We start from the raw sequence: 18,561 nt of genomic DNA on the forward strand, positions 1-18,561 counted from the left end.
GGATTCTGTGTCTCGTGAAATCTCTTGAATAGGAAGCCCAATTAGCAGAGACGCCGCCTTTGGACTTTGCTGTTCAGAACATCCAACCAGGAGTGCAGAGACAGCAGCGAGGACAGCGGAACACAGGGGGACCCATCACGCTCGGATCAAGGTCTCTAGAGCTCTGGAGATCTGGACTTTTCAGCCGGAGGAAAAGGATGGGAGACTTCAGCTTTCAGTAGCCACGGTTCGTCTAGAAGGACCTCTAATGATTAGTGGGCTTATATGAACTGTCATTGTGTACTTTATTCTCTGTATTTACTGTATTCTCTGTTTCTCTGGATTTGCTTGCCACACGTGGTGCAGGGGCCAGATGTGGTAAAGTTCGGTGAGGGTGTTTCAAATGTTAATCTTTTTACCATGCCAGCTTGTTTTAAAAGGTTAGTAACAACCTAGGGTTTGTGAGGTCAAACTGAGCAATAAGAAGAGGAAGGATTGATAGAGTGTGCTGAAGTCTTTACAAACAATTAGATGGGTGAGTGAATGGGTGTTAACATCTTTGAAATGGGTCTTAATGTCTCTGCTGACTTCAAGCAGCAGCTTTGTTACTGAGCCCAAACAGCCTCACTCCTGAAACGAGCAAGTGGGGGACTCTGCACAAGCCTGAACTTCTGCACTTTGGGGTAAAATTCCCAAGGGGGAATAGATGGTAGGTGGTTTGGGAAGGCTGTGCCTTCCTACATCCTCAGCCAGTGGGGAAAGGAAGAGGGCAACGTGTGGCGGGGAGTTTAGGATAAAAGAAGACTGTGCCCTCTAAAACCTCGAGAGAGAAAAGGCCGTGGGCGTTTCGTAGTGGACTCTCTTTCTTAATTCGAATAAAGTTACAGGACTCCTCTGTCTCCTTTATGGACATTGGCTTTTCATAGCGTGATGTTCCGTACATCACCGAAAAGGCACAGTAGAGAGCTGTCTTTTTATTAGCGTACTGTGAACAACTAGAAAAATCAATGTATACAGCATCCTTATAGCCTGTATCAAATCATCTTTATTATTTCAGAAGGAAACAGGGCCACACAGCAGTATAGACAGAGAAATTAAAACAGAATCTTTGAAAATTCATTAAAAATATTTCAAGCACCATTAAGAAAGAGTTGTAGACCCTACCAGAACAACAAACAAAAAACTATCCCAACCCCACAAAAATGCAAAACATCCACAACAAAACAAAACCGCAGCGATCTCTCCGCCTCGCAAGCAGCCAGCAAAGACAAACGGTAGGGTCAGAGCTCCGAGTTTAGGTAAAAAGCCTGAGAGCCGCGGGTGGGACAGCAGGGAACAGGAGGTAGAAATCCCTTAGGACAGTGACGGTGCGGGTGTGCTCGGGCAGCAGCTGGTGCGAAGCACGCGGTCCCGGATCCCCGCGTACGGGGCCGCCGCGCGGGCCATGCGCGTGCCCGGGGAACGATGCCTGGGCTCGCCCCCTCGCGGGGCGGGGCCGCGCCGTCCTCTCGCGATACCTCGGCCGTGCCCTTGTCGCCATGGCGGGTTATTGGGACGGGCCTGAGGGCGAGCAGTGCCCGCAGCGCACCTGGCTCGCCACTCGCGTGGGCGCAGCCGCGGGTGGGCACCGGGGGAAGGGGTCACACGGAGGGGGCGGCCGAGTGGGGCCCGGGCGCGGGCAATGACGCGCGGTGCTGTGTTGCAGGCCTGGTCGGGGCGGCGTATCGCATCATCCTGCTTCGGCCCGGCTCGGCTCTGGCCGCGTTGCAGACGGCGGCGGCGGACAGTGTCACCATGGGTAAGGGCCGGGCCCCTTGGCACTGGAACTGTAGGGTGGGACTCCGGCACACGGCAGGGGCGCCGGCCTCGCCTCTGGCTGCGCCCTCGCTTTTGCCCTTGCCTCTGCCCCGCACGGTTTCGGTCGTTCTCTCCATCGGCCCTGGCTCGTTATTTAGCCAAGACCCAGAACACTGAAATGGAAAGGCATATCCTAGATTTGCAGGTCAGGTAGTATACTTTTTGCAGTCTAGAGTAACAGGTACATGGGGGGTTTTTTTATATTTCTAGAATACTCTGTGGGCAACAACATAGCGTAAGCAAATTTAGGTTTTTACTGAATATATTTAGGCATTTTATTTAATAAACTACATTTGCTAAAGAACAATGCAATGATTTAGGTGGCAAAAGGAAAATAAACGTGAGGTTTTTCTCATCATGTTCTACAGACAAGGAGAACCATATAGTTTTATTGAATTGTCTTTAGAAGATTAAGTGGATGCTGAAGAGAGGAGCAGGGAGCTGAAGGGACTGCATGGTTGAAGCTCCCTCTACTTCTTGTCAAGTGCAGTGCAGTGTTCCTCCTAGCACACTTTTGCTTTTTAGTCTAATTCAATGACTTGTGCCACTTCTGCCTCTCCCCAGGTGCTGGTGCTCTGAGCTGGGGCACAGTCAGTCCAGGTTTGCATTTTTTAATAGTTCGACTCTAAACCAGGATCTGGTGTCTCCTCTAATGAGCTGAGATCGTTATGAAAGGACTGGATCATGTAATCAACTGTGATTTCAATAAATCCCTTAATCCTAAACATGCATACTGGGTCTTCTTCTCAGTTTCATACCTGAGGAAGGATTTGTCTGGTCTGCCATTCAGGGGCCACACCTCATGGCCTCAAGCTGTGCATTTTATCTACAGATGCCTTGGTCGAAAGCAGGGAAACCAGGAAAGTTGAAATGCAGTCCTAGATCTGGGAGTTTTGTTTCATTAGTGCTCTTTTCAGTTAATTTTGGCATCAGCATAATTCCTTTTCTGCATAGGTTTGTAACAGGAGCTGGTGGTACTATATAGGGTTTGAAAATTTTTATCCTAGACATTTTTGTTGTTCCCAAGAAGGATAAACTGAAATCTGCAGATGGTGCCTGGTAGACAGTTTCACGTTTTGTGATCAAGAGTTTGTATTAGATACAAACCCAGCTTTTCTTGATACAGCTCTTTGCCAAAGTTTGCAGTTATATCAGTGCAGGGTCTGATGGGATGAGGTGTGTAATTCAGTGGACAGGATGCTTGTACTTTACAGTTTTTTAGTTCAAAATTCTTAATTCAGTTTCAAAGTCAGTTTACGAACAAGAACAATTTACAAACTCAATTAATTTTTCTACTATCCAGTAATTTTTGTGAGCCCCAGGCAGGCAGAGGAGGAAAGTGCCAGGAGTAGCAGTGATAGAGAGAGAAGAGCCCTTGGGGTTTCTCTGCCTGGTGCTGTGAGGTGGCTTCGCAGAGACTTGAGGGCTGAGTTACAGTGCAGAGTCCAGGCAAAGTTGGAGAGGTGGCTGCACAGACACCGCTGCTCCCCTCCAGCACCCCCAGCTGTCAGGGGTGCCCCATCGCCTTGTCTGGAAGGGCTATGAGGCGATCCCCCCGCAGGATGTGGTGCTGATTGGCAGCAGTGGGTGTGGGGTGCTCTGAGGCTCCAGCTCACAGCTGAGCAGGATCCACGTGGTGCGGGAGGAGAAACCCAGGGAAGCTGGGTGGGGCTGCCTGAATGCCGAGTCTCACTATAGCAGCTGGGATAGGATGCCCCTTGGAAACGGATCTTGCTTCGTTTGCCGTTGTAGTCACTGCGAATATTGAAATCATGTTCAGTGTGAATTCTCTGATTCTTGAGGATTTTGTTGTTTTTTTTTTACTTCTTATTTATAGCTACCCTGGGAGCTGTGTTCGGCTTAAGTACGTGTCTCAGTGCCCAAGTCCGGGAAGAACCGGAGGATCCTTTGAACTATTTCATAGGTGGCTGTGCAGCAGGAGCTGTCTTGGGAGTAAGAGGTAACTTGGACAATGCCTGCGTTGAATTGTGCCCTTCCTGGTTTTAGAAACTTTTCTGTTGGGGGAAAATGTTAAAGAATGTTGATGTTAGGCTTCTTTAGTAACAATTCATTTGAGCCTCTATTCATGCCAGTTTCATTGACATTTTATGGGCCTGCTAAAGTAAATACAGCTACAGGAGGGGAGGACACCAGAGGGAACATGAAGTGGTATACAGAATGAAAGGAGAACTGACTCAGTACTGCCAGTAAGAGCTACATTTTTTTACCTTAAAGTGGGATAGGGAAAACATAATTGTAGAAATCCATGTTTGCTTGGCAACAAATATGATTTATTTTTGACAGCAAGTACAATCTAATAGCTGCCTTGTGAATTCTTCACATAGTCTGAGGGACAAGCTGTATCCTGCTGCTGTTGCTTCGATAGCTTGTGAGGCTTAAGCAGCTCCTGCAGATACTGACACAGCTCTGTTTTCTGTAGACATCCTCAAACCTAAAGAAGTGAAGGATTTATTTAAGTGGTAATTGTGGTGAAATAGAATTAATCTTTACTTTTCCTAGTTGCTGAGCTGATGACAGTTCAAAGCAATGATTGTTACTTTTGTCACTCAAATGAGCCATATAAGATTGGCCACTTAAGGGGATGGGGCAGTGGATTACTGAAATTGGTATTTCAAATTGCAAGCCATAAGCATAAAAACTCAGTTTTATAAAAAGACCACTTTTCCAATTCCTCTGGCCAGATAATGTTGCTGATGGTCAAAGGACTTAGGAAAAATGGCAGTCTATCAAGATCTATTGCAAAGGACTTGTGCCTTAATTGATCTTTTCTGGTTTGATGTGTTTTCTTCAGCTCACAGTTACCTCACTGGCACCACAGCGTGTCTGGGATTTGGAATCACTGCAGCTCTCATGAAGATCGGTAACAAGGAGGGCTGGAGACTGACAGGACCTCCCAAGCTGTAAATGTCACCTTTCCCCCTTCTGAGCTGGCTTCCAGAGTTCCAAAATGTATGTATTTAGGACACTGTGTAATAAAAGTTCGGTCCAATCAGCAGTTGTCACAACATTGTGGTGTCATGTGACTGTTTCCTGGAATTTGGGCTGAGGTGCAGAAAGCTGGAGCTGCTGAAGGGGAGGCAGCATCTTCTGGTCTGGCTGCGATTTTTGTGCACAAATTCCTTTGCCCCCATGTCTCGGTGTTGTGTGCCCAACACACAGCAAGTGTGGGAGCACTACGCTGTAGCTTCAGTGAGGTCCTTGCAGTTGAGTGGGTCCTGTGGGGCTTCTTGACAAGGAGTGGGATTACACTGCACAGTGAGAGTCTAGAGCCAAAGCTTCTGAAGAAGTGCTTGGCTCTGAGCTGAAGATGGGGAAGGTGGGGTAGGGAAGAAGTCGTGCATTTCCCAAAAAGTGTTTGGAGCCTGGGGTCTTTCTCCTGAAAGTGTTGCAGGAAGTCTAGAGCTAAAGTGCTTCAGGGTTGAAATTGAGGAATATCTGAGACTGGAAGGGACCTCTTAACGCCAGCTCAGAACCTGGAACATATTACTTATAGCTATGTCTGGTTGAATTTTTTGTGAACAAACAAGTGCATCCTGCAACTCCATATTCTCCAGCTCCTTAGTGGGTTTGCAGGGTACACAAAGAGAGGTGAAAACTGGATCATTTTGCCTAGAGAAAAGGTCAAGATTTGATCTAATAGCACTTTTACACAACTTAGTGGCTACAGAAAGTGCAGGCTCAGGTGTGCTGTGAAAGATGAGAAATAACAAAATAGGGAAATTTTAACTGGACAGAAAAAAAATCTCACGTGGGATAGGTAAGTGCTGAAAACTGGACTTACAGAGGATGTGAAAACATCTTTGGAGACACAGAATTCAACTGGACGTGTGGGAACAGTGTGATAGAGATGGGACATTAGGAGATGGGTGCATGAGTTACAGAGATAGGGAATGCGGGCTTGCTGGGTGCAGGTGCGTGGGAGAGGGGAACATGGCATGTGAGGGGAGGGGAAAAGATGAGATTGGGGCACAGAGGACAGCAGAAGGAGGGACGGTGGTACCTGGACACAGTCAGCCATGGCAGGCTCTGTTATGTACACTGTGTGGGCTGATGGGGTCCTGGGTGTTTGTGGGGTGGTCCTGGGGGCACCTGAGGCTGGGCCAGGGGTCTGGTTCTCCATGTGCTCCTGGAGCTGAGACCCCCCAGCTCTTTAGGAGTCAGTGGGTCTGGGCTGTAGCTCAGGAGCACAGCAGGTGGTGGTAGACCTATCACCCCCTAATGGGAGTGGGGGACAGGCAATTGTCTGTCTCCTACCCAAGGGCTTGGGAAGGGGCTCTGCTTCACCTTGGACTCTGGAGAAGAGCAAAGTTTAGAGAGGGGCCTGAAGGGCCAGGGCTCCCCAGCAGGACCTGCCCAGGGTAACATGGAGTTTACAGAAGCTCCTGTCAGCTTCAGCTGGCCCTGCTGCCTATCCTCATCCACTATTCCAGCCTGGGGACTCTGGGGCCTTGGACCTCCCTCTGCCTGAGCCTCTCTCAGCTCCTGGCTGGGGCCACGTGTTCTGTCCAGTCTATAATTACCCGGGCACATTCCTAGGGGGTCACAGGAGTTCTGCAGAGCAGCAGCAGGCGGTAAGGGGGACAAGTGCACTGCACAGCATAACAGGCCACACAGTAATGCAGGGGCACAGCTTACAGCAAGCACTTCACTGGGTTGCAAAGTGCATGGCCTGAGCGAGGACAAGCGACACTGCGCAAACAGCGAGCAACACAGCTGGGGCAAGGGGTGGCAATGTCATGAGGGTCAGCACACCTTGACAGTACGCGGTGCAGGGGAGTATGATATGCAACATTGCAGACAACTAGCAGGATAATGCATCACGTGTGACAGGCAGCGTGACACACGACAGGCAGTGCACAGCAGTGCTGTCAGGTGCACAGGTGCTGCCATACACTGAGCAGGTGTGACAGGTGCTTTGCTGGGGGCCTGCCGCTTGGTTACTGTTGGACCATCGGTAGTTTCAGCTATGGGGCAATGTCTGAGGAAGGGCATGGTTGTGTATGCTATAGGACTGAAGGTCTGAGTGGTGACAGTGGCCTGAGCCACTGTGGGGCACTGGCTGTGGGGCAGCAGTGTTGGCTGTGGGTCAGTAGCTTCATGCTAAGGTTTCAGAGATGAGACAGGTGAGGAGATCAGGATTAGCTATGGGGCACTGAAATGAGCTATTGTTCTTAACCTATGGAGCTGCATTTTTGCCAAGCATCAAATTCAGTAATGGAGCAGTAACAGAGCCTGGTGGCCCTGGCTGTGGGGTAGAAGCTTTGGTGGTGGATCCAGTGGCTTTGCTATGTGGCAGCGCCAGTAGCAAGACCCCATGTCCCCAGCCAGTACTCCAGCCATGGGCCAGAGGCTCCAGCTTTGGAGACAGCACCCTGACACCCTGCTTCATGTATTTCCACAGGCAAGATGTGGGTTGCAGAGGGGCCAGCCCCAGACCAGTGGAGCCTGCGGGATGGGGCTCATGCTGGACACTTCCTGGCTGTGGCTGAGCACCTCCGCACCACAGGACAGCTGGTGGATGTGGCTGTGGGCCCAGAGGGTGACATGGCCCATGCTGTGGTCCTGGCCTCCATCAGCTCCTTCTTCCACCGTTTTCTGGAGGGCAGGACCAGACAACTCCACCAAGATCCTCCGCCCCATGTCCCCCTGCCACCTGGGACCACACTGTGGGGCTGGCGGGCTGTGCTCACCTTTGCCTATGGGGGAATTGTGCCACATGGCCGGGTGAAAGAGGTGGAGGAGGCTGCCCGAGCCCTGGGTGCCCCCCGGGTGGTGACTGCCTGCACTTTGCGTCTGGAGATTGACCACCAGGAAGAAGGTCCTAAGCCCCTGGAGGAGCAGTGGGAGACGCTAAGAGCCATGGAGCAGCTGCATGCCAATGGCGTGGGCTGTGACCTCCAGCTCCAGGCAGGGAATGAGGTCATTCCAGGTGGGCAGGGAGTGGGGGTCCCCTATGAGGGGCTTAGAAGTGGGACAGGGCACTCTGGGACAGCCAAGTTCTCTGGTGGGAATGATAAGACTGCAGCTCCAGGTGGGGATCAGGCTCTAGAGGTGCCTGCAGGGCTGCTCCCTTTGGCAGAGCTGGGGCTTTGATGGGCACAGGGCCAGGAGACCTGGGTTGTGGTGGCTGCACACTGCAGAGGGTCGCCTGCTGCCTCCCACCATTATTCCTCCTTCCTCCTAGTTCAGCGACTGGCCCTGAGCTGCTCCTGTGACTTCTTCCGGGCTCTTTTCACCTGCCCCATGCGGGAGGCCACCCACGACCCTGCCGATCCACTGGTCACAGGGCTGTCCCCAGCCGAGCTGCGTCTCCTCCTCTCCTTTGCCTACACAGGAGCTGTAGCAGGGCCGTGGCCCATGGTCTTGGAGGCAGCTGAGACCTCCCTGCGCTACCAGGCCTGGGGGCTTCTCACTCTCTGCCTGGATGTTTTCACCCATGGTCTGACCCCAGAAACTGTCCCTGATGTGCTGGTCTTTGCTGTGGCCTATGGGTTGGATGAGGTGGTCCATGTAGCAGAGAACTACATCTTGGCCACTTTCCCCTGTGTGGTGGTTACACCAGCCTTCCTGGATCTTCCTGCGCACCTTCTCATCCGCCTCCTCCGCTCTGATGGTCTCAATGTCCTCCACGAACTGGAAGCCTTGGAAGCAGCATCTCGGTGGCTTATGGCCAATGGAGATGTCCAGGAGGATCTAGCCAAAGAGATCCTGTCATCAGTTCGCTTTGCCCTCATGTCCAGCCTGGAGCTGAAGAAAGTAGCATCTGTGACTGCAGGAGTAGCTGACCCAAAGATCCTCCGCGAGCTCATGGTAGCAAGTTTCACCCCCATGGCCCAGCTGCCATGCCGGGTACGTTCCTTGCAAGAGGTGTTGGTAGTTTGTGGTGGAGACAAAGTAAAGGACAACCTGACTGCCCGGAAACCCAGCAGACACCTGTGGTTTGCAGACCGCTACCTCAGTGCTGTGGGGCTGGTGAAGCAGGTTGAGTGGCGGGCACTGGGACACTTTCCTGATGGCCCACGCTTCCGTCATGCTGTAACTGTGGTGGGCAACAACCTCTACATCCTGGGTGGAAAGCACTACTATGGGGTCCATGACACCCTAGCCAGCGTCTACAGGTGAGAGCTACAGAGGACTTAGAGTTGCCATCTGGTACCAGGACATTGTGGGAGGTATTGGTAGAGCTAGAGCTGCCCTGTGGATCCAAGACATTGTGGCTTTGCAGCTGGTCAAGTGGCCCCAAGACATTCTGGGAAGGGGTGGGTGTAGGACTCAGAGGTGCCCTCCTACTCTGGGGTGTTACACGCTTTTTGGGAGTAGGAGCAGGAGGCTTCTATCTGGAGATGCCTCAGGACATTATGGGTTTGTTATTGTCCAAAAGGAGGGGATATTCTCATGCAAGATGACCATGTGACCTCAAGGCATTATGGGACTGGCAAGTTGTAGGTGGGTTGTTGTCCTCAGTGGTGCCAACATCAGCTCATGGTGTTGTAGATAACAGGTAGTCTCTTGTTCCTTTGCCTCTCAAACCCAGGTACCAGCCTATGGATGATTCCTGGGAGCGTCTGGCCAGTATGACATGTGGACGGAGCTACTTTGCTGCTGTGGCACTTGGTAATTTCATCTATGCCCTGGGGGGCAGCTCAGGCGAGCTCTACTGCACAGATACTGTGGAGTGCTACGACCTGGCCAATGACACCTGGAGGTGAGGTTGCTCCAGCAGGTGTCTAGTTTCCTTTTTCTCTCAGAGCCCCTTGTCTTGGCCATGGTGCCCACTTAGTGCTGAGGTCACTAAGCCTCCAGTGGAGGACGGACCTACAGTGGTATTTGAGAAAGGTCTACTGGGTATTGAACAACCATGTCCCTTGGGGACTGGGTGTTGACCAGTGTTGCTGAGTGTGTGGCAAATGAGATTTTGGCCAGTAGTGTGTTCACTGCGGGTCTTGTTGGCCATCTGCCAATGAGAAAAGTAGCTTGATTCCTCTCATAGGCAGACTGTTCATGGGGTGATGGCCAATATTGTCCATTGAGGGAGCCCACTGTGGCTGACCAATGGTGTGACAACTACAAAGTGTTGAACAGTGGCGCCCCTGGGGCATTCATTCAGTGTCAGCTGTTGTTGTCCACTGGGGCTCATTGGATATTGGCAAGTGTTGCCTTCTGAGCCATGAAGCCATGGCTCACCAGGGAACCCCTAGGTAGTCAGTCACTGCAGGACAGCCCTGCTTAACCTGTCCTTCACCCCTCCCTCTCTCCTTGCCCAGGCGGTGCCAGCCCCTGCCAATGGCTCTGTGTGGGCATGCAGCGTGTGCCCTGGATGGTGAGCTCTACGTGTCGGGTGGGTGTGATGAAGCATACCAGTGTCAGGCATCCTTGCTCCGCTATGTCCCAGGTGCACCTGTCACACTCCTGGCCCCCATGAATGGCCAGCGAGCTGGCCACGTCATGGAGGAGGCAGGTGGGCAGCTCTATGTGGCTGGAGGCCTGTGTCAGCGGGCTGGGCAGACTGGCTACAGGGACCAGCTGACCTTTGAGGTCTACAGCCCCAAGCAGAACATCTGGGTCCTCCTTAGCCCCCTCCCCCGTGCACATGTAGTTGGGGGTGCAGCTGTGCTGGGAGGGGAACTGCTTGTACTGGGAGGGTACAGTCATGAGACCTACCAGGACACACACTTGATCCACGCCTATCAGCCGGGTACCCGGCGCTGGATCACCAGAGGCACATTGCCCCATGCCTATACTGACCTACAAGCCTGTGTTCTCACTGTTCCCCCTTCCTTGCGTGCTCCCAGCTCCCTTAAGGACCCCTTGAGATCAACAGAAACTCCCAATAATGCTTAGGGTATACTCTCTGCACGCCATACTGGGATACCCAGGTAGCATCCATGGATACCTCTATGGGACAAAAGTGTCCAGATCTCTCTCCCAGAGTGGGTTCCTTCTGTGGTTTCCAGCAACCCTTCACCCTCAGGATACATGACCCAGACTGTTATGTACCTGTGAAACATAAAGATTCCCCACACTGTAGCCCTGTGCCTCTAGGAATATTCGGTCCTCTTGTCTGAGCCCTTCACTGGGAGCTGGGAAACCCCCAATTTCCCCCCACACTTGGGTTGAATAAAAGTGCTTTCTGAACTGTCTGTCTGTGTCTTGTTGTTTCTGGTGGGGAACCCAGACATCCAGGATCTTCTCACAAGGAAGAGGATGAGAGCAGGAGATCAGTGACCTGAGTGTTCTGGGTGGGTGGTGCTGGGAACTGGGGCTTTGTATGCCTGTGTTCACTGGGTACGAGGGTGTATGTGTGTGTCTCAGGACTGAGAGGGATCTTGAGGTGCATGGGGGATCCTAAGACAATAGAGTCCTGGGGGTGCCAGGATTTGTGGGGGTTGATGGTGGGGTAGAATAGGGGGTCCTGGGGACTTTGGGGTTCATAGGTGGTATTGAGAGGTCTTGGATTCCTGGAGTGACCTGGAGTGCTTGTTGTGTGAAGAATTCCAGGGAAGAGTTGCAAGGAGAGGCAAAGGTAATGGGATTCTGAGAAATATTGGGGTACCAGTAGTGCCTGTGGGGAGGGAACTCGGTGGCTTCAGATGTGTAGAAGGTGGCAAAAAATTGTACTCTAAAGAGTTCTGAGGAGAAGGGGATAATCACTTCCCTTGGCCTGCTGGCCCTGTCTCTGTTAACCCAGTCCAGGTTTTGCTGCCCTCCCTTTGCTGCCAGGTCCACTGCTGGACTTTATTCACCTTTCTGTCCACCAAGACACAAAGATCTTTTTCTACCGTTCTGCTTCCCAAATGTCTGTACCCCACTGCTGGGGCCTTCAGATTGTGCCAGCACTGGAGGTGCTTGCCTCGTCGTCCCAGGAAACAGGGATAGAGAGGATGGTGTGGTTAGAGGACAGCACCAACAGACAGACAAGTGTCTCATACAAATGCAGTATGTGTAAGTCCATGGACACACTTGCATATCAGACCTTCACCAGCAGACATAATGCTGGCCAAGCACTGGCATACATTCCCACCTGTGGACCTAGTAGTTAATCTGGCAGAAGGCCACGCTGACTCACACGCAGTTTGACATTTTGGGGCAATTAGAACTGGAACTGCATTTCAGGCTGGAAAAGTGATTCACAGGATCCAGCTGCTGCATTTTTGCACCAGCTCTGGGGTGAGCCCCACCAATGGTGACTATTGCCTCCTTCTCATACCTCCCAAAACGTTTGAGTGACATCTAGACAGGTGGTCACAAAGTTTGGCTAGCTCTGGTGTGCTTTGTCCTAGTGTAACCCCTTACAAGTCACATCCTTTGCCCTTCAAACCTCCCGCTACTCCTCCATATCCAGCCATCCCATAATGGGTCATGCAGAGGCATCAACACTTGCACTTTCCTTATTACCTGCCAGTGGGATGCTTTTCCTGTGTGATTCAGGAGCACAGGGAAGAATCACACATTTGGGGCCAAATAGGAGTATAGGTGTGCCGTTTTGAATGCCAGAGTACAAGAAGGATCTAAAGCTGTTAAAGAGTATCCAAAGGAGGCCACAGAAATGGGGAAGGGTCTAGAGGGGAAGAGTATGAGTAGCAGTTGAGGGCACTTGATGTATTCAGTCTGGAGGATATTGAGGGGAGGCAGAGGGCCAATTCTGATCTCCGTTCTCTGCGACCTGGGTCAGGAACCCAGTAACAGCTGGAGCTGTATCATGGGGGCATCCCAATAGATCAATTAGGAAGAAGTTCTTCCCTCAGATGGTGGTCAGGACTGAACAGTCTCCTCAGGGAATGGTCACAGATCCAAGGCTGACAGAGCTGCAGGAGCATTTTGACAGTGCTCTCAGGCACAGGGTGGGATTGTTGGGCTGTCTGCACAGGGCCAGGAATTAGACTTGATCCTTAGAGGTCCCTGCCAACTCAGGATATTCTAGGATTCTCGGATTCCACGGATTTTCTTCCCTGCCCTCACTATTCCAAATACTGAAAACAAATTTCTTATTCATTGTGTCCTGCCAGGACTTGTGGTAGGTCCAATGAAATCAAACCAGCACCCCTTTTAAGTTCAAGCACAGAATATTTATTATGTGATTAAGAACCTGCCACTGAGTAGAAAGTGTATTGCATCTTTGTGTGCATAATTTGAACAGAAGCAGTTGCAACAGAGCACAAGTTCTGCTTGCCCTCACTCACCCCAAAACCAGGCACTGTCAGTCCCGAACTATCACTGACTAGTTTAGGACATTATCTTCCTCTGCCAAACACCCAAGTAATTATTTTAGCTCTGGAAACCTCAGGCTTTTGAGAATACTAGAGGAAGGAGCTGGATGGCTTCCCTCTAGGCAAGTAGATCTTTCCCTTGTAAAACAAAGCATATAAAGCAGAGGCACAACTCTCGATCTCTTTCTCTGTACAGAAACATTTACATGGTGTTACCGCCATATTTCACTCTGACGTCACCGATGGCCTTGACACCCCTGTCTAGGCTGTAAGCAGATGGGGTCCTCAGGAAGCCAAGGTCTGTGACCATCAGCTTCCTGGAGAAAGGCTTGACTGATGTGTGCAGAGGACTTTGGTGAACCCACAACTCCTTTGTGGTGCAGAAGGAGTAACTTGCAGGAGGACTGTGCTGTATCCCCAGATCTTTAATTGTGCAGTAGGTAACCTCAGGGCACAACTCCACTTCCTTGATTGTACAGAATGTGGGTCGCTGGAGGGGGACTTTGAAGCTGCTGAGATGCATCATAGGGTTTCCTGTTGACTCCCTCCATTCCAGCAGTGGATACTGTACCTCTTGGGTCTGCAGAGACTTGTGCCTGGAAGGTTGTCCCACCAGACACATCCATGCCAGCCAACCTGCTAGAGCCAGCATGGTCAGGACTAGTAGAGCCAAGGAAGCCAGGTAGAGCACCCAGTGCAACAGGCAGCAGTGCCTCAGCACCCACTGTCCCCACTGTGGACCCTCCCCACCGGCCTGCAAACGCAGCATGGGTACAGCCTGTCCTGGGATGGAGCATGGGCAGAGGGGAGGAGGAGCAGGTAGTGGGGAACATGCAGGCTGGGTGACATGTGTGGTGTCCAGGGGAGGTGGTGGTGTTGGAGCATGAGTGGAAAGCATGGTGTTGGCCGACACTGGAGGAGGAGATGGAGATCTGACACTGGAAGATGCCTCTAGCATGGCAGTAGAAGGAACTGCTATAGAAGTGGTGGGAAATGTGCTAGTGGAGCCCATGAGAGTGCCATGGATAGTGCTGGCAGCAAGGATAGTATGCGGATGGCGACTGGTGCTACTAGAAGGACTGCTGCTCATAGTCGTTGGCAGTGAGGTGGCATTGTCAAGGGTGGCAGGTCTGTGCAGGGAGATGGTGGTAGCAGCAGTGAGAATGGTGGCAGTGCTGGGAGTCTGTGCGGGTGTTACGGTGGGACTGGCTGGTACAGGAGTGGTGGTGCTGAGAGCTCTGACGCTTGTCAGCATCACAAACAAAGTGCTTGGGGAAAGGGTGGAGATACGAGGGGTGATGAAGGAAGGTTGCGTGAGGGGAGATCTTGTGGTAGTGAGGGTAGGAAGGCAAGATGAGGTAATAGCACAGGGCATGGTAGTATGCTCTTTGGGGATGAATGGATGTGGGGGGAAGGTGATCATGGTAGCTTTCTCTGTTGTTTCTTCTCCATAATTGTATTCATCCCCTCCTTCCTCTTCTGCATCCTCCGTGATGCTGCAGTTAAGCTTGAAGTGAATGATGGGCTTCTGCCTATGTTCAGCAGGGCTGTGGCACAGTACCTTCTCAGGTGCGACCTCCACCTTTGTTTCCTCCAGGCCCCTCTCTGGCCAATAAACAATGTCAGCATTCTTCTGGATCCAGGTCTGGAGGTAGTGCAGGTCACAGTTGCAATGCCAGGGGTTCTCAGTGAGGAAAACATACATGAAAATGTGCCCCTTTGGGAAAAAGTCAGTGGGCAGTGTCTGCAGCTGGTTTCCTGAGAGCCAGAGAGTCTCCAACTTTTGTAGGTCCTGCAGCAACTCCTTGGGTAGCTCCTTCAGGAAGTTGTCTGAGAGGTCCAACTCCCTGAGTGCCCTCAGCCCTGCAAAGGCCTCCTGGGGCAGCTGCTGCATTTTGTTGCCTCGCAAGTCCAGGTTCTGCAGCTGTGGCACTGTGCGGAAAGCTCCGGGGGCCAGTCTCTCCAGGCTGTTGTGGGCCACAGCCAGGTGGGTGAGTGCAGGCAGCCCCTCCAGGACCGGTAGGGCCACCAGGGCATTATGAGAGAGGATCAGTTCCTTCAGGGATGGCAGCTGGGCCCCCGTGTACAGAGCCACCAGGCCATTGTTGGCCAGGTCGATGTCCTGAAGCTGGGTGAGGGGCAGAAGGGCAGCGGTGGAGAGGGACTCCAGGCGATTGTTGCTGAGCAGCAGGATGCCTGTGTCTGCAGGCAGGTCTAGGGGCACTGAGCTGAGAGCCTGCCCAGTGCAGTTCACCTCCAGGAGATCCTTGACCTTGTTCATCTCTGAGGGGCAGGGCTGGGCTGGGGGCAGCAGGACCAGGAGAGTGACCAGGATCAGGGCAGGGACCTGCATGGCCTGGAGGGGGAGAACCGAAGGGTGTGGGTGCAAGCAGGCATGCACCTACACATTGCTTTTCTTCCCGCGCAAGCACTATTTGCAAAATATTTGCAGTTTTTGCAAAACTGGCATCCCCTGCCAGACCCTCTGTCACCCTCTGAGCTCTGCAGCCCCTCCCTGGGATAGTGGAAGGGAGGGATGAATCCCACACCTACTGCCGTCTTGTCCTTGGAGGCCAGCAGATGACATTTTGGCCCTTTTGTTCTCCTCGTTCTCTTCCATAGTGGGGAGAACCCACTATGAAACCCACTGACTCATTGCCTCTTCATAGCAATGCCTTCTCCACTGGGGCAGCATTGCTGCCTTCACCACTGTAAAAGCTATGCTTCTGCAGTGTTTGTGTTCCAAAGTTCCCACATTCAGCTCAACCCAGACAAATCATGTGCTGGAATAATCTCCCTGAATATGCTCTTACCCAACACCAGCTGAATCCTCTTTTAGATTTGGAGGGTAGGAACATGAATTATGTGAAAGGAGCTTCCTGTGCACAGATGTGTCTTCCACGAGCAACCAGGCCCCTGTGAACACTGTGACTCACCTGCAGATCTTCCAGCGTTTGCTCTCCTGCTGCTCTGCCTCCTCCTGCCCGCGGACCAGGCAGTGCTATGGGACAGTGCTAGCAGGGTGCTGCCCAGCCCTCTATCAGCACTCACAGTTGTGGGAAGGGAGCTGTGGTTTCCTGAGCAGCCAAACTCATCTCCTGTCCTTTTGCACAGCCCTTGCTTTGGCTGCACTGCCACGTCACCATCTCTCCTTGCAAAATGTCAACGAGGATCAGCAGGCAATACCCCAGCAGCAAATGGTCATAGCCCACTGCAGTCTGCACTGGATCCGGCTTATTCTGCTGCTCAAGCCTGTTTCCCCCTTAGGATTTGCAGGAGCACTTACAGAAAATAATTCCATTGGCTTCTGGAGAGAAAATGGGGAGGAGCATTGGCCACAGCTTCTGAGAAGGGGCTGAGGTGGTAATAAAATGACTCTATGCACACGATGCTGGAGTAGCCCTTGTGTCTGGATGCAGTCCCATCTGGACCTGGATGCCTTGAGGCCCAGGACATTGCTTGCCGTCTGTGATAGAAATGGGATGGACTAAGGCTCTCCTTCCCCAGCAATTGTAGTTTAAAGCCTTCTTCTCCAGCTTGAAAAGCCTGTGAGTGAAGATGCTTTTTGCCTTTTCCGACAGATGGATTCCATCTGCCCTCAGTAGACCAGGTTGTTCAGAGCAAGTCTGATGTATGTTCTAAGCAAGCAGCCAAACCCCTGGCTGTGGCACCAGTTCTGTAACCACTTGTTGATTTCCCAGATTCGACTGGCCCTTTCAAACTCCTTCCCTTTGACTGGGAACATTGATGGAAAAACTACCTGTGTGCTCCAGAGTCAGCATCTACTGCTGCTCCCAGGGTTCTGTAATCCTTCTTGATGCTGGTCAGACTGCTCTTGACTGTATCACTGGCACCCACATGAAACAACAGCAGCAGGTAATGGTGGAATATGAAAGGCATGATAGTCTCTCAGTGACATCTTTGATATGAGTCCATGGTAAGCAGCATGATCTAGAGAGTGCAGCAGGCCAGTAAATAATGTCTCCACACCTCTCAGAAGAGAGTTTCTTCCTACTGTTACCCTCTTCTTAGTTGTGATGATTGTTATATGGGGAGCAGATTATGCTGCCTTACTGGTTGTTATATGGGGAGTAGATGGGGCTGCCTTACTCATCTTCAGCGCCTCTCCTGCTGAGTCTTTCCTGTAGATCAGTGAAAGGTGCAAGGTGCAAGGGCACCTCTGTCTTCTTGAAAGGTTCTGCAAGAGCACCTGTGGCTTTGGGGGAAGACTGTTCTTCCTGCAGGTCTCTGCGGTTCAAAGTTTCCATTCTTCCACACTGGCCCTCTTCCCTTCTATGTGTGTTCTCTTGGTCCTCTTCCTTTCTGTGTGTCATGGGGGAGTCTGTTGCTGTTTGGCTTTGGGCTGTCGATCTACTGCAAACTGTGCTTGGAACCAGAAGACTCTCTCCTTCATGGGGAAGAACTCTTTCTCAGCCTTCCTGACACTGTGAAGCCTTCTCACTGCCTCTTGCCTTTCTCAACCATTTTCCACAGGTAGTCCTCCACCTGGGCACACCTTTTGCAGGTAGGTCTGATGCCTGTCCCTAGACTAGCAATAGATCTATAAACTTCCTGCAATGAGAGATCCGCACTGCAGCCTCTTCATTTGGCAGCTCTGTCTTGATGGAGGCACTGGCAGTAGCCAGGGTAGATGGTGCAGACCTCTGCATTGGAGTTGCAGCCTTGGGTCTCAAAGTAGTGTCCACCATTCTGCCTTGGGAGTCAGGTAGGAGGAATATCTTCAACCTTTGCAGATGGTCACATAACATGCCTGGTTGCTGGAAGACAGAGCTTAGATACAAGTTACGAATGCTATGTGTGATGCTAACTGCATTGTGGTACTCATCTGCAGAAGCATTTCCCTCTGCCATGAAATCTTAATCTATAATGGTATCTGCAGAGGAAATGGAGTCTGAAATGATACCTACATTTACAACAGTAATTACAATAGCATCTGTGTCTGTCTACAAGACATGAGTTACTTAATCTTGGAATACAAGTTGTTCTTAATAATATTCTTGCCCTCTTTTAATTTTTATTTTTCTTTTTTTTTTTATCCTTCCTTGTCCAAACAAAGAAAACATGGACAGGGTCTTTGGGGATTGAGACAGGAAGTGTCATTTTAGCTAGAACCTCTGGTTCCCCAGGACTTTTTGCTTCTTTTTACCTTTCATTTTTACAGTCAGATACACCTGTGTGCTTTTGGCTACTCCATTTCCTAGGCCCAATTGCTGGAAATTATATAACTTTTCTAATTTTTAAATTAATGATTTTAATTAACTTCTAATTATTTTTAAAAATTTGTCATAACCAGCATGTAAGTTATAAGTAGTGTATTAGTCTTAAATCACTTTTAGCCAGTATTTAGTAAAGTTGTCATATGCTCCTTTTATGGGAACACAGCTTGGGAAAATTACTGAAATTTTACATTTTGCTAAACTAACTCCGATGTGTTTCAATGAAAAAAAGCCTGGGAGAGAGAGATACATTGTTGAAG

At 51.1% G+C, this 18,561-nt stretch overlaps 3 protein-coding genes across 3 annotated transcripts; 2 read left to right on the forward strand and 1 right to left on the reverse strand.

Annotated features, from left to right (window-relative positions):
• The first annotated feature begins 1,460 nt into the window (after positions 1-1,460).
• NDUFA11 (NADH:ubiquinone oxidoreductase subunit A11) lies at positions 1,461-4,862 on the forward strand. The gene is made up of 4 exons (XM_014884359.2): positions 1,461-1,599; positions 1,685-1,777; positions 3,674-3,796; positions 4,649-4,862. Exons 1-4 carry the CDS (start codon positions 1,518-1,520, stop codon positions 4,759-4,761), a joined length of 411 nt encoding a protein of 136 aa, XP_014739845.1. The 5' UTR covers positions 1,461-1,517; the 3' UTR covers positions 4,762-4,862.
• A 2,401-nt stretch (positions 4,863-7,263) lies between these two features.
• On the forward strand, positions 7,264-10,987 carry KLHL33 (kelch like family member 33). Its single transcript, XM_014884340.2, has 4 exons — positions 7,264-7,786; positions 8,042-8,975; positions 9,392-9,562; positions 10,122-10,987. The coding sequence occupies exons 1-4, from the start codon at positions 7,264-7,266 to the stop codon at positions 10,696-10,698; spliced, it is 2,205 nt and encodes a 734-aa protein (XP_014739826.1). The 3' UTR covers positions 10,699-10,987.
• A 1,928-nt stretch (positions 10,988-12,915) lies between these two features.
• LOC106857967 (glycoprotein Ib platelet subunit alpha) lies at positions 12,916-16,155 on the reverse strand. The gene is made up of 2 exons (XM_014884341.2): positions 16,001-16,155; positions 12,916-15,420 (listed from the first exon to the last, which is right to left on the reverse strand). The coding sequence occupies exon 2, from the start codon at positions 15,415-15,417 to the stop codon at positions 13,267-13,269; it is 2,151 nt and encodes a 716-aa protein (XP_014739827.1). The 5' UTR covers positions 15,418-15,420; positions 16,001-16,155; the 3' UTR covers positions 12,916-13,266.
• Between the last annotated feature and the right edge of the window lie 2,406 nt (positions 16,156-18,561).

This window comes from Sturnus vulgaris, chromosome 26 (assembly GCF_052056855.1).
Source record: "Sturnus vulgaris isolate bStuVul1 chromosome 26, bStuVul1.hap1, whole genome shotgun sequence".
Taxonomy (NCBI): Eukaryota; Metazoa; Chordata; class Aves; order Passeriformes; family Sturnidae; genus Sturnus; species Sturnus vulgaris.